This window comes from Miniopterus natalensis, chromosome 3 (genome assembly GCF_054644295.1).
Source record: "Miniopterus natalensis isolate mMinNat1 chromosome 3, mMinNat1.hap1, whole genome shotgun sequence".
NCBI classification, from domain to species: domain Eukaryota; kingdom Metazoa; phylum Chordata; class Mammalia; order Chiroptera; family Miniopteridae; genus Miniopterus; species Miniopterus natalensis.
In genome coordinates this window covers 7686095-7702144 of record NC_142083.1, presented here as the reverse complement: position 1 = coordinate 7702144, position 16050 = coordinate 7686095, and the positions used below count along the sequence as shown (strand labels likewise).

At 38.2% G+C, this 16050-nt stretch overlaps 1 protein-coding gene across 1 annotated transcript in view; it reads right to left on the bottom strand.

The window, feature by feature from the left end:
* Window positions 1–580: 580 nt before the first annotated feature.
* Window positions 581–16050, bottom strand: part of FYB1 (FYN binding protein 1) — an 82548-nt gene continuing 67078 nt past the window's right edge. The window contains exons 14-18 of the mRNA XM_087815287.1: window positions 14358–14448; window positions 13224–13386; window positions 4761–4794; window positions 2580–2611; window positions 581–1805 (exon numbers count right to left, since the gene is read on the bottom strand). Of these exons, the coding sequence (XP_087671413.1) occupies window positions 1783–1805; window positions 2580–2611; window positions 4761–4794; window positions 13224–13386; window positions 14358–14448 (343 nt within the window). The 3' untranslated portion in view covers window positions 581–1782. The remainder of the gene's footprint in view (window positions 1806–2579; window positions 2612–4760; window positions 4795–13223; window positions 13387–14357; window positions 14449–16050) is intronic.

The following is a 16050-nucleotide window of genomic DNA, read 5'->3' as shown; positions in this document are numbered from 1 at the left end:
AAATAGGAGGCAAAGTATTGGAGCACTGATGGGAACTTGGTCTTGAACACGAGGTACCCCATCCTCTGAGGCTGAAGCAAAAAGAGGTAACCAAGGGCTCAGAGAAAGACTCTTGCAGATGTGGCATGAAGTTACGGGGGAGAGGGGTGGGTGGCCTCAGTTTCTTGATGAAGTCGGAGGCAAACGTATGTACTGAAGTTGCTATTTATTTGTATCTCTTCTTATATGACAAAAGTCCATACATAAAACTATACAGAAATAATATTTAGTATTTTAAAATACATCACATATTTATTTTATATTAAGATTATCTATTACATAAATCTTTCATTGGCATGTCTGCTTCTTGGTGTGTAAACCCAAACTCTAAAATATTCCCTTGATTTAATTTGGAATTTTAAAAAATGATACTCTATTGAATTTATAGTATTTTCAATCAGAAAAAATATAACTGGAAATATACTGTCAGTGTATTATGTATATTTGTTACCAAATTTAACAAACAAAAAACATTCTGGCCCATGTAACTTTTACCTGGTATTAAGTTCATCATGTGAGCATAGAGTGGTTTCCTTATCAAAAAGCAGACATCACGGCATTTCATAACTGGCAGGGATCTTTGAGATCAGTGGCTTCTCATTGGGGACCTCACACTAGCAATAGAAGTTGATGATCCATTTTGCGATTTTAGTGCATCTAGTGGAAATCCCACTTTGGCCTGCGAAGGCTTTGAGGTCCTTTACCATCATTTGAAATCATTTCAGTTCACTGGGGTCACTCTTCAGAAGCTATTTTTTGGAAGTTAGGGTTCTGCATTTTGTATCATGGTGTTCAGTGTTCTTCACACTCGGGGCCTAGATGCTTCACACTTTCTTTCCGGGGTGCTTTGGGAAGAGGGTGTATCAGTGGGAACACCCTAGTGGGAATACAAGCTTTTATTCACTTGTACTCCCTCTGCTGGTTAGCTTCCCAGTAAAGTGGTTGTCCAAAAAGCTTTGTAGACGTAATTGAAAAACAAAAACAAAAACTTTTTAAAAAGTCTTCATAGCAAAGTATCCATAAAAGGATACTTTCAAAGTCCAGGTTCCATTCTGCATAACTGTAGGGTAACCCTCATTCATTTCTACAAAATGCAGATTCCTCTACAGTTTTAATCTTAGGTGTGCATACCAAAACGCATACATTCTTATCAAATAATTAACACATATCACAATCAACAAATAGGGACAAACCTTGTGCAAAAGTTCTGCTACTGCTACAATGTTTGAAAAACATTTAACCCACCAGTAGGAGAGAACAGAGCCCGGCCCTTTTAAAGACAGATAATTTGAATAGAGGATATAAAATATAATCACAATTAGAGGTGCAAACAATACTTTTCTTCTTGAGGATGTTTTACTTTTTTTTTTTTAATACTTCTTTATTGCTCTTTCTTATATTTCTTTAGACAACACAGTCATTTCTTCTCCAATGGTTATTTTTTGGAAGGGGGTTTCTATCAATGTTCTAAAAGAAGCGCCTTCGTAATTTTAGCTGAGGCAGAAATGGGGCATTTAGTAATTCTGACATTGCACTGATGCAGTCTTCCAACATGCTGATTAAACAGAGGGATCATTTTCCAAAGTCCAAAGTGTCCAAACTTTATAAAGATACTCAGAATATATAACATGATAACAAGCAGGTCTGTGTGTTCATTGTCCGTGATAACCAACAACATGCCAATTAAAACCTAGACTTCATATTGGCACCAAACGAACATAGCAAAACGACCAAAGCTGAGGACTAGTCATTGTCATAGATGCAACCTGAAAGAAAAAAATACAAATTTAAATTTGGTTAGCAAAACATCTACCCTCCGAGTGTTCCAAGGTTGGGAACATGGGTGATTCACACACTCCTGGTTTAAAATATTAAAAAAGGAGAATTGGCCTATTTTAATAAAAAGTAGTTACAAGGAAGGTCATATATTTATTTAACTATTTTTGCTCAGTATGCAATTCCATAAAGTTTATGGACAAATTTATTCTCTATCAAAATGAGACTGAGCATTATTTTATTTGATTTGGCACTGAATTAAATGTACTTTGTGGCAGTCATTCTGAATTAGGTTAAAAATATTAAATATCAGTAAGAATAAGCTTAAAAGGAGACTAAAAGGCAACATGATTAACACTATGCTTCATGTCAGCTGAGATTAGTTTTTAGATCACAATTTAGGAATATATAATGCTTAGGGAACACTAGTGAGTATTATAGGTTATGAAATAAGTACCAGGCACACATATTTTTTTGTCTGTAAAAGCAATTTTATTAAGATTCATGTCATAATAAAAAATTTACCAAGTATTTTCCTACTCGTGTTTCCAAAGAAAATAAATGAGATCCTTCCTTGATGTCCAGTTATGTGCAAAAATAATTTTTTTCATTATATGAGTGCATTTATCTTTTCTAACACTTTCAAGTGACTCAAATTCTGATCAGATTGGAAAGTTCTAATTAATCAGCAAGTGATTTTTAGTATTTGTAAGAGCAGTGGACTCACTGTCTGTCCTCTGTGCTCAGTGCCATGGGAGACTTACCATCAGCAATGTCATCATAGATCTCTCCATCACTGTAATTGGAAAAAATAAATTTTATTTTAAAGAAAATATCTTTTTAACATTAAAGCAATATTTAGATTAAAGGGTTAATAATATGGCTTTCTATGTCTCAAAGCCTGTAATTTACAGGTGAGAAGTGACTATGTGTGCATTTATAAGTGGGAAGGAATTTCATGCTCATCTGCGTCTTCTTTCACTGGCTTAATCGAATCCTGTGTTTCATTCTTTTAAAAAAATGCCACAATTTATTTCTGCTTACCATAGACACAGTAATCAGAAACATGCCTCAAGATCACACACCATGCCTTACTCCTCTTTAGACCCAGCAGTGAGCCCATCACACAGCTGAGCTTGCTAAGAAGTGTTTGCTGAACTAAACAAACCAAAAAACCATGGAGAATTAGAACCACTGGGGGTTCTAATGAAAAACTGTAACTGATTCATTATGTCCGTTGATATCAGATTTATACTTTCACTTGAACTTCCAATGGTGTGAAATACAATAATATTTGACATAGGAAATGGATGCATCATTTTGGCATGTTTCTAATTATAATTTTAAAATATTAATTATAAAATACATAAACATTTGTTATAAAATAAGTAGCCAAGATATAGTTAGTATGGTGATTCTTATGTTATATAATTCTAAAAATATTGATGGTGATAGGCACCTTTCACAATAATATTTCTGGCTCTTTTTACACATTTTAGGTTTTACCTGGCCCTGAATCTTTGTGAAATATTCTATTCTCCACACACATGGAGTTCCATGCCTTGTAGGTACCAGGAGATATAAATACCAGTAAGACACAAGCTTTGATTTCAAGACACTTATAATCTAATGGAGGGGAAAATGACAAACACATAGTGAAAATAGAAAATATTATAAGTATTTACTATAGCATGGAAACATAGGATACAGAGTCCAGAAATGTCAGGCGACTGCCACTTAGGCCCGACCCACGGCGGGTTCCCGTGGCGGCTCCGAGCTTCCACGGGAGGCAGCCGCGGGCCGCGTGCGGCAGGCGCTCCGAGAGCCTGAGCCCCCTGCTCGGACCCCTCCCAGGGACGCAGGGAGGCTTCGGCTAATGCAGATCCGGCGCGGGTGCAGAGGCAGGTTTTCCTATTATCACTTAAAAGTCTGTGGAGCCTTCGCTTCAATAGCTGGCAAACCGATAATTCCTCCGGGAGTACACTTCCTAAGCGCGCTCTTCCTCACCCTTGCTAGTCACGGGGAAGGTGTGGGCTCTTATTCACCGCCCCCCGCCCTCTCCTTGAAGTGTGTGTCTCTTACAGAATAAAGCCCGCCGAGAGGTCCCGTGCCAGCACCGTGATCCGTGCTCTGGGCAAAACGGGAGCATTCTGATTTTCACCCTGTCTTTACTAGTTTGCAGATGACGTTGATTTGTCTCTTTCCGATTGGTGTCAGGGTGTTTGTGGATACAGTCTGTGAATCCTCCGTGCTTTTTTTTATCATGCTGAGTTCTGTAAATCTTCGTATTGGAATGTGACCTACCCTGGTCATGGAGTTCATTTCTCGCTCAGGTTTGCTTGGAGCAGAATCTCATAATGTTTGGGGGTACTCTAAGAGCACAGTGCTACCAGACCATGACAATGTCTTATTCATAAGAATAGAAGACACGTTGACGTCTGTCTTTCTTCTGGCATGCCTCCAAAAAAGACAACTTAATACTCTTCTATGTCTGGTATGAGTAAAGAAAAGTCCCCAATTAAGGGTCGAACTATAAACTGCTAATAGATGATGTTAACACCCACTGTGTAGACGATAACTGGGCCCTGATTAATTCCGTTCAACCAACTACATTGATCAGCAAGTGAGATGTGCAGGATTAGTGAAAGTGTTAGTGGCTTTGACTTGTCTGTCCCCAACATTTGCAATGTCTGTCTCTGATGAATATATAAGTCTATGAACTGCATATGAGGAGAGAGAAGGGCTTCTTGTCTATTTAAAGTGACACTTTATGAAAACCTTAACTTTATTATGGGCACTGACATTCGTAAGACATTAGTATAGCATATTTTTAAAAATTTATTTCTGATAGTTTGGTGGATTGTATTATTTAAGTGATATTAAGAATCTTTCTTAAAGCAAAGCATAAACTTATTTACAAGTATAAGAGTAGGAAATGAACTTACTTGTCCACCAAGTAACTCCGAAGGACATAACCATCTATGAAAGGAAAAGGAAATGAATTTTATTAGTAGTGCAGACTTGAAAATTCTTTACTATTTCTTTTAAGCAACTGAAATAGAATTGACTATAACATAGTATATTTAATAATTGTATCTGTCTTCAAATATGATCTGTTTTTCTTGTGTCCACTTTTCTCTCCTTCATTTCTTCTTCTCTCAACTCTTCTTTCTCTCTCTCCTACACGTCTCTTTTCCTCCATTTACAATCTTTCTTCCTTTCCCCTGTAAATAATTTTTTTCCCTGCTCTAAACTACTGCAAATTTTAATCTATTTCTTTTCTTTTTAAAAATATTTTTATTGCTCCCAGAGAGAGGAAGGGAGAGAGAGAGAGAGAGAGAGAGAGAGAGAGAGAGAGAGAGAAACATCAAAGATGAGAGTCATTGATCAGCTGCCTCCTGCACGCCCCCTACTGGGGATGGAGCGCACAGCCCGGGCATGTGCCCTGAGGGGGAATCGAACTGTGACCTCCTGGTTCATAGGTCGATGCTCAACCACTGAGCCACGCCAGCCAAGCTAATCTATTTCTTAATCTGTCACCCAGGTGACCCATTTTAGGAAGAATTTAGAAAGCATGGTTTCTCTAATTACAAAAGTAGTTCACAGGTAGGTATTCTAAATATGAGCATAACTAAGACTTAACACTTCCAATGTTAGAAGATTGGGAGAATCAGAACTGCTCTCAGATGCCAGCTCTCCAGTGGCTCCTTAGGGGAACATGCATTCTAAGGGGCTCCACAAAGCTCTCTGATATTCAGTGTGGAGGACCTTCCTCAACTGTTTTTGCCACTTGACGGTCTCAATCGTTCGTTCCATTTGCATCTGTCATGGAACAAATCATTACAGAAGAACACAGACCAGGGACTCTAGTATTCCCTAGTTAAAGAGGAAATAGACCATATTTTATGCAACAAAGCAAAAATAACTTTTTTGAGTACCTCATGTTTGCCCCTCATAATGTAAAATACTCTTAGAAAAAATATGGACTATTTTCCCCAGAAAATGTCTACTCACACCTCATTAATATTACTAACCTTTGAAATGATTGGTTTTGTGTTACTGCCTAAACTCTGTTGTATGCAGGAGATTAGTACCATTTGCCTTGTCAATACGGCTTCCAAATCACTTCTTTCACTGAGTGAGTCTATTGGTTTTGATCCACTTAAGTATAGTTTGGGTTCTGAATCAAAGTAACTGTGTAAAACTTACAAACCAGGAAGTTCATAACCAAAGATTTATACAAGTGATAATAAACTTACTTAAACATATTGATGTCATATTACTACTGTTGATTTAATATGCAAACACACATTTTTTAACAGTTAGGATCATACAACTGAAATTGTAGATTAAAACTCAAGAAAATAAACTTTGCCTTGAATATTCTAGGGTGAAAAAACTTCACCAAAATATTTTATCAAGAAATTCACCACCTTCAAATGAAAACTATTTCTAAGAATTATACTTGAAAAAGAAAGAAACAGGGTTATCTTCGCACTCCTGTCATACAGAAGTAACGAATCGCGTTTCAAAATGATAAAAGCATAGTAAAATAGCACGTTTTTCAGAGTATGAAAGTTAGAGCATTTTATACCTTTATTTCAGTCAAAGCAACAGGAGCAAAAGTTTTTAATGTAAGAACATCTAAAATTAATATTTTTCATCATGGGGTAGTCTTCAATATCACAGTTCCTTCATTCAGTTCATGCTAACAGACTTTAAACAATTAAGGTATATATCATAATTTAATACAGTTTTTAAAGGGGGATAAGCTTATCTCTAACAAATTCAATTTTGTGTGTGTCTCTCAAAAGAGAAAATTGGTGCAAATAACAAGGTTTTAGAATAAATGGTGGTTTTATGCCAGGTTCCAATAACTGAAATCTGTCTTTACCTGTCCTTCTGTCTGGGGGCCAAAATCAAATGTGAACAGTTCTCTATAGACAGTAATAGTCTCAAACTTTTTTTTCACTAGTTAAAATTTGTGGTTTTATTTTCATTTTGAATTTTCTATTAAAACACTGGGGGAAAAAACACCCCAATACAACTGTAAGTGTTCCCATGATAGAATCATGTTTAAGTTAATAGTTTAAAAATAATGACATATATGTACTGAAGCTTTTAACCATTACAGCAATGTCACTGTAAGTTGTTGGGGCTTTACAGACCCTCTGAATTAAAATGAAAAGACAGAAAATTAGAGAAATGTGTAAGAAATGATAAAGTGTTGTCAGAGGTGGGAAGTATTCTGGCATCAAATATATTTCTGGTTTAAAAAATTTTTAGAAGATTAATAGTAATAAAGATTAAAAACAGAGAATATAATCATGATTTTTGAAAATAAAAGGTTTTTAGTTTCCTGTGCTGTTAGATAATCTACTTTTTAAAACTCAATTATGCTAAAATTGTCTAGACCTGGATAAAACACTCTCTGTAATTAAGCACTAAAACAGTCCTTTACATGACCAAAATTAACAACTCGTGACACACGGTTTAATTGTCTAACTTCACAAAATAAATTATAAAGAATATATACTCTTAGATTCTCAAAGCTCTTTTACATTTTCTCCTACATTTTCTCTGACCTTGCCTGGTCAGAGTTCTAAGAAAGACCTTTCTCTTTTGTTGAATGTTCCATTTCGTTGTTGTTGTTGTGTGTTTGATACATAAACATCAACGATTGTGCATATTTTTAAGAAAAATGTATCAAGGAGATCAAGTGTGGGATGGAACTGCGCTGCTCTGTTCTAGTTCCCTGAAATGATGTGATAATTGGGGGCTCAGTAGCTATAAAGTGACTATTAAACAGCATTTTTACAGGGTTTATGACTTTTATTGCAGCATAGATTTTGCTGTCTAGTGCATTTAAAAACCTCTGCTAAAACTTCATTCTGTTAAAAGCATGCTTTATGACAGTGTCAAAACAAGCAACTTGCCGTGAATTTTTATATAATCTCTCCATTATAGTTCCTAGAAATTTCTTTTTTTTTTTTGCAGTAGACAAATGCTCTCTTAGCTCACATGTTCCATGTACATCCATCGTAAGGGAATGATAACGAAAAACACAAACAGCCCACCGGGCACGGGTCAGTGGTTGAGTGTTGACCCATGAGCTAGGACATCACTGTTGGGTTCCCGGTCGAGGTAAATGCCCGAGTTGCGGGCTGGATCCCCAGTGAGGGGCGTGCAGGAGGCAGCCGATCAATGATTCTCCTCATCATTGATGTTTCTCTCTCTCCCTCTCCCTTTCTCTCTCTGAAATCAATAAAAATGTATTTAAAAAAATACAAATGAAATTAATAAAAAATGCCTTACAGTTCTATACCATGTAAAATTACTGCCATGCTTAGTAAGCCCTATGATCTTGTGGGTTTTGGCAAGGATTCTCACTCAATATGAAATTATTATTTGGAAACCTCACATTCACAGAGCGGAACACAGTGGCTTGAAACAAATGTTTTGAAATATGTGGTGGGGTAGAGCTAGTTAAGGAAGGAACACCCACCCCCATATGTGCCAGTTAGTGTCTTCACCAAACATTTGCCTCTACAGCACAGCTGTGTCCCAGGACTAATGACTCACCTTTCAGAGGGGTGTTGTGGACATGAAATTACTAGGGAAATACAAAATGATCCTCAAAAATGGAAAATATCTTCATTCTAATGGTTCAACTGTTTACGTGGTAAAAATGACAACTTTGATTATTCATTATTTCATTTGTTGTGAACAAGTCCAGATATAAAGTTAAACTTACTCACTTTGGCCTCATGCAATTTACAAAACAATAAAATTGTATTGTATAGATTAACCCAGGCAAGTAGAACAATGTCCAATTTCAAGGGAAAATGCTCATAATAAAATAAGAAAAAAACAAAATGCTATATATAATACTGAATATAGATTATTTTATTATTACCCTACTTTCATTAAATGTACTCTTTCTCTCTCTTATTTCTAAGGCTTCAAATCAGGATGACTTTTCAAATTTCTGAATTTAAAATTTTTTTCTTCAGTGAGCATGTGTTGTTTTAAAACTAAAAACAAGCCCGGCAGGGTGATGCCCAGCGGCTGAGCATTGACCTAGGATCCAGGAGATCGGGGTTCGATTCCCGCTCAGGGCACGTGCCCGGGTTGTGGGCTCGATCCCCAGTCGAGGGCCTGCAGGAGGCAGCTCATCAGTGACTCTCATCATGGATGTTTCTCTCTCTCTCTCTCCCTCTCCTTTCCTCTCTCTGAAATCAATAAAAATATATTTTAAAAACAAAACAAAACAAAACCAAAAAACTAAAAACAAAATTACTTATGCAAGGAAATGATCAGTTGGATTTGGGAACGTTTAAACCTTTATAACCCCTCTTTGATGCGCAAAAAGAAATGGAGGACATTTTAGCCACAAATAGCTCATGTCTCATTGCATATTTCTGTGGAAAATTTTTCTCCAGTGACAGCTCCTGAGACATTGGGTTGTGGAATATGCACAAATACTAGGGAGAAATTCTAAACATGTGGGAATGTGCCAGAAATATCTGCTTAAGATCTCAGCGCCTCTGTGAGCCGCGCTTCCCGAGCCAGCGGCTGAGACTTGATCGGATGTGCTAATGCCGGTGAGAGAGGCCGTGCTCCACTCCACAATGGGAGGGGATTAGCGTTAATGCCTTCGCCTCCAGTTTCCATCATTACCAACCTCGGGTGAAAGTAAGCTGTGTTTTCTTTCCTTTGATGGATTAAAAAAGAATGGAGAGTAAGGAAAATGTTAGGGCCACCACGGTGTTGGATTGCAAATGCCTTTGCTGCTAATCAGATGGTGCAGAAACAAGGAACTGAAAGATTTAGAGGCTCCTAAATGATACACAACAAGTAAACCACATTACTCAGGCTGAGACAGGGAACTACAGTTTTCTAACCAGTTACACTATTCAACAGACATTTTCCTGTGAGTTGTCTGTATGTCAGACTTTTATCTGGTTCCCCAACTGCAATCTCCAAGTTGTCAAATTCAATTCAGCAAGCACTAAGCAATGTGCCAGGCACTGTAGAATGTGTTGGCATAACAATGTTGAGAATGTTTTGTTGAAGCTACTCTCAAGCTCAGTTTAATAAGAATAATAGATTGGTAAAATAAAATAAAATAAAAATAAAATAAGGCATTTAAAGCAGCAAAATAGTATCATGGTGGAGCAGGGGAGATATTAATTGTGATGGGGTGGCTGGGGAGTAGGGAGTGGATGTGTGTCCAATTTTAGTGGCAACTGGTGTTTTTTGTTTGTTTTATCTTTATTTTTTATTGATTTCAGAGAGAGGGAGGGAGAGGAAGAGAGAGATAGACACATCAATGATGAGAGAGTCATTGATGAGCTGCATGTGCCCTGACCGGGAATTGAACCTCGATCTCCTGGATCATAGGTCGATGCTCAACCGCTGAGCCACGGCCAGCTGGGTCTGGGTTGTTTTTAATAGACGATTATGGGCATTCCAAGTAGAATAAAATAGTGTAGAAGGGTGAAATAGCATATTTTATGGAAGGAATGACAAGCACGTAGTTTGTAATTCCGGAGTATCAGTTGCAGATGGGAAATAGTTGATGAGGGTGAGGCTAGATCAGAAAGAGTTTTCTGAACTAGCCTGAAGACTTTGTGTTTTAAAAATAATATGTGGGTAACAGTGTGGTGAGTGAATTAGCTGAGAGTAAGGGTAAAGTAGACATATTCAAAAGGTTATTGTAACAATCTAGGTGAGGGAATGTTAAACCCATGCAACAACCATCCCAAATTCTTCTATAGAGGTATGTGTGGAATTGAGCATCAATTTAGAAAATTAAGAAAGTCAAGGATCCAGTTCAAGGAAGGAATAAGCAGGAGGTTTAGAAACATTAAGAAAAGGGAGAGAAAAATGACAAGTAAAATTAAGCAGATATAATAATCAGATCTTGGAATAATACTTGATTTGAAAGTCAGTACAGAGTCTCCTGATGACCTTCCCAGATACCTTCGCCTTTACCACCTCAGGGCCTTTTGACTCAACTTTCAACACACAGCACTTGCATTTTTATTTTTTACCAATGGTTTTTCTCTGGCTTCTAGAACTCTCTTCATCAGCTTGAATGGCTTTCCACCTTCCCAGGAGCAGGCTTCCACTCCTGACAAAGGGGAGTTGTATAAATACTGGAATTTATTTCCCACTGGAAGGGACAGCTGCCTCTCCAAGCTCCCTACTAGTTTAAGCTTCGATTACCCACGTGGTAACTGCCTCCCTTCCCTGTCTATGTCTTCACTAACCTACACATGTGGCCCAGGATCTCCTCCCAAACGGAGAAGCGAAACTAAGAGTCCAACCCAAAGACAGTCTTTAAGTAAAAGCAACAGGTACACTCATGCTACTGATGTAATCATCTGGTTTCCATCCTGCTTGAGGTGGACCCCCAGACCACCTAAGAATTGCAAAGTGTGTTAGTACTACACCAGGGAAAAATGATAAAGGTTACATGGATTCCTTGAGTGTCCTCTACCAGAATTTTATGTAATGTTTTCACCTCTCATTTTTAAAAGATGATAAATTCCGAGAGGACAGGAGCTCCCCAGTATTCATCACAATATTTAGGATTATTGATGCCCAGACAGGAAATGATAGCAGATTACAGAATAATCTCTGAAAGTCTACTGCTTTTCTTTGTTCTTAAGGTCCACTGGTTCCTAGGAAGTAGGCATCTCTTCCGAATTTCTGTTTCTAGTGCTGTTATCTGTTCCTGCTCACCTATATCTCCACCTATACATGTTTGTTGTTGAAGTCAGCTCCATCCTTGCTACTCAGAATGTGTTCCATCGACCAGCCCCATCAGTCACCTGGGAGCTTGGCAAGACGCAGAATGTCACACCTCACCTCAGATCTGCTGAATTAGACTCTGCGTGTTCAACAAGTCCCCGTGTGCTGTGTATGCACTTTGACGTCGGGGCGCATTGCTCCAAATGGGATTTACTGCTGGGGACAGAGTCTCGGAACAGCATGGCAAGTTCAAGGAGTGTGTGGAGCGTGTGCCCTGGAGGTGCCCGTGGCAAGCACCAGGGCCATTCTCTGCTGTGAAATATGCGAAATACTTTGGAAAGTAGAGGAAGGGAGACATATTATTGAGGTCCATCAACCTAATCAGCCACTATTAGCATTTTAGTTTCTTTTCTTTCCATAATTTTTAACCTGCCTGTAAATCCTATCCCACATTAAGCAGGCTTCTTCTTTGTCTTCCTGTTGTGTCCTGAGAATTTCCTGCCGCTGTTATTTTCATGATCATCATGTAAAATATTCAGTTTGGCATATTTACCATAACTTATCTAACAGTTTCCAATTTTTGAACATGTTAAATATTTTTGATGACCTTTCCATGCTTATAGTTTTTCTGCACTGAAGGCTATTCCTTGGGGCCCATGCTCCCAAATGCTAGTCCGAAGGGGTTTTCTTTGTTTCCTGGAGCTCTGTTTACACTTTATCTCCAGTGAGCTTTGACTCTTAACACTGCACCCCCTCCCCCGCCTTTTATCCTTCCTACCCACATCCCACTTTCTCCCTTTAGAAGCCAACCGCACCTCCTCCATGAGAACTTCAGATCCACTTTCCCCACCTTCGAGTCACCATGTTTTGTCCTTGAGGCTGCATTTCAGTTCCTGTCCCTGAGTCACCTTCCTGCCGTGAGACTCTGCCTCAGAGGTCACCTGTTCTGTGCAGACTGACCGAGCTGACGATGCTGGCTTATCCAATTTTAAATACGGGACAACACAGCTCTGAATTACTCTTTCCTTGACTTTAACTTACATAAGCTTCCTTTTTAAAATTTGACAAAAACGCTTCCATCTGCTGCTTTCACAGCTGACAGAGTCAAACAGAACAAGGACTGCCTTGTCGTCACTTGAAACAGTATGTCACATTAAATGTGTCCACGTAGGAAATGAAAACAAGTGAATCTGCAAGGTAGGCGAATGGAAATTCTAGGTGTGACATGTGCTATGTAATTTCAGAGCCAGGCCAGAGCGGGTGCCCCTCGCTACGCTAGCGCTGTGACAAGAAGCCAGGGGAGAGGCGTGGTCACGGGTTCCCTCCGGCCCCCAGAGCCGGAGACTCAGCAAGTCCAAGGGAGGGGGGTCCAGGCACCTGCAGTTTCAGCACACACAGGGTCTCCTGGTGCTGGGTGGCTGTGGGCCCCCTTTTGAGAAGCATGAATTTGGCGCTGCAGTGGGAAATAACAGCAGGTGGGAAAAGAGAGGAAAATCAAACACGTTCACTGCAACACAGCAAAGTTCTTAGTGTTTCCCGTAACCCACAAAGCATAGAACAGAAGAGTTAATAACAGCAGGGGTGACCGCTGAACCTTGTTTGGTTGTTCAACCCTGGAGGGCTTCTAGGTGGAGTAGTCAGTGACTTACATTTGCCTTCCTCATTCCTGCAGAGGACTTTCGTATCGTCGGTGTTCTGTATCACTTCAAGAGATTCACCAGGCTTCACCTGTAGCTCTCTGTTCCCCCACTTTTTAGAAGTTAATGATGGATCGACCGTGGTTGAATATAGGACCCTAATTTCACCATCATACTGGAAAAAACACATTATTGATTCATGAGTATTATTAAAGTAATTCATTTACTGATATGTTTATGAAGAAAGCCTTTGCTAAATAAACAGCTCCTTGTTTTTAAGAGATAAAGACACTGAAGAAAAGTTTTTTTGGGGAAAAATTACATATAACCTCACCATCCTAATATAATATCTATTTTTAAAATTTAAAAAAATTGAAAGTTTAAGGTGTACATTTATTACTTCAATACACTCATATATTTCAAAATTATTACCACTGTATTTAGCTAACACCTCAATCACCTTGCATAATTACCATTTCTTTTTGTGGTGACAACACATAAGATTTTCTCTTTTGGCAACTTGCAAGTGTATAATTCAGTTTTGGTAGCTGTAATCACCATGCTGTACATTAAATCCCTAAAACTTACCTGTCTTATAACTGAAAGTGTGCACCCTGTGCCCTCTGACCAGCATCTCCCCATTTCTCCCTCCCCGCCAGCCCCTGGTAACCACCATTCTCCTCTACTTTTTATGAGTTTGGCTTTTTTTAGATTCCACATTTAGAGGAGATCATACAGTATCTGTCTTCCTCTGTCTGGCTTATTTCACTTAGTATTTTGCCCACGAGGTCCCTCCATGCTGTCACAAATGGCAGGATTTTCTTTTTTTCACGGTTGAATATATTCCGTTGTATATATACAACTGTTTTATCCATGTTATTTTTAGATTACCTTCTTATCGAAGTTCAAAGGACAGCTAAATTGAGATTATTTCAGTATATATATTATGCATGTATGAGTTTGCTTAATTTGTTATAGGAGTAAATCTAAACCTAAAATAAATTTTGTAGAAAATAAAGGAGTTATGATGGATAACTGTGATATTAATAATTACACTTTTAAAATATGCATTTTGGAACTTAAACATCGTAGGATTTTTTTTTTATTAGCACTTTGAACTTCGTATGGTATTTAAATGTGACGTACTTTAAATTTTTTCCTGAAGTCTTTTTCTTCTTTTTCCTGCTTTTTTAGCTTCTTAGGGTCTTTCTCTTCTGTTTTGGCCTTGGATCCTTGACTAGAAGGCAGAGCACACGTAAAACAACACTTAGTTTAGAAAAATATAAAAAGAATAATGTATAATAGAAACTTCAGTCATAACACTAAATTTTTGTTAAATTTTGTTTTTAATGAATTCTTTTTCTCAGAAATCCAGGATAGTCATTGTAATAAATGCTATTTCATAACACAGAAGAGGTTCTTCCAGAGAATACAATCAAAATGGAAGTGAGAGGTGATCTATGATGCTGAACTGCTTGAAGTCGCTGAGGAATAGTTTAAACAGGGTCGCAGAGCAGCAGTTTCAGATGATTCAGCCTGTTCCTGACCCCTTATGTTTGTCATCCCTCCCCCGATAATTAAATGAATTGGTCAATGTCATAGAAAAAGCTTTAAAAAAAAGAGCACTTTTAAAAAATGGATTTTCACAGCTTAAAAAGTTTACATGTTCGTTTTTTCGTGTCTGCTTAAAGTAGAGCCTGGGTGGTAGGTCATAGATACCAACTGAACTAAAGGCAATTGTTATGGGAGGTGAATATGCCTGAGACAGTGACTCCAGCTTGGCCACACGCAGGGTCACCTGGGAAGCTTTTAAAAAATAGCCCTGCCCTTGCCCAATTCCTAGCAACTCTGATAACACTAAATTAACGTGAGTCTCATTAATTAGCCTAACTGGGGTGCATGTGCTGACAAATTTTGAAAGCTCCCCGGGTGACAGTAATTTGCAGTCAAGGCTGAGAACCATTTGCTAGGGTTCTGTATGTTAGGGAAAGGCTATGAATCTCTGCAGAAGAGAATCAGAATATTAGTGAATAATAAATATTTTAAACACTGGTACTCATTTTTATCTAGATGACCTAAGATAAAGTTTTGTTTATAGCTGATTCATTTAAAATGTTGATTCTTAAATTCTGAGTCTTAGGATTTAGTCCCTTCCCTGTGAGGTGAGTCAGCACAATGTTCCACCTCCTCCCTCAGCATCTCCCGTCTATACTCTGGGTGGTGGTGGAGTTGGGTCCCCGATTAGCGCTCTGAAGTTATCAGAATACACACAAAGGTTAAAAATTCCACACAACCTACCTTTGAAAAGAATTTATTTAAAAACACAATACTGTGTTAGAGAACATAAAATTGTTTTAAACTCTCAAAATAAGCAACCAGTGAGAAAACAGTGACATATCACATTCAGTTTGATCAGCTGGTGTTTATTTTTCTTGAAGAAAAGGCCAATGTGTGACTCTGGCTTCCTAGAGAGCTATTTTATGTAGTGACATTTCTACAGTAACACAAGACAGAAAAATGCATTAAAAACGGTCAGGGGTAGGAGCGTTTCCCGATGGTGAGGAATATTAAAACTAAACATGGTACCGGAGGTTAGATTTCCATTCCTGAAGAACTGAGAGAGCGGAAGGATTCTTTCACCTTCCCTCTTTGCTTTGCTCATCCAACTTGATGTTGGTACGTAAATGACAGTGGATTTTCCCTTCGGTTTCTTTAATCTTGGTACTGCCCTTTGTCCGGTAAAATTAGTTTAACAATCTTGATAAAGAAATAAATGCTTGGAATTTATTTATGCATTTTTACCAGTACACTCAGGATACATCACTTACTGTATCCCACT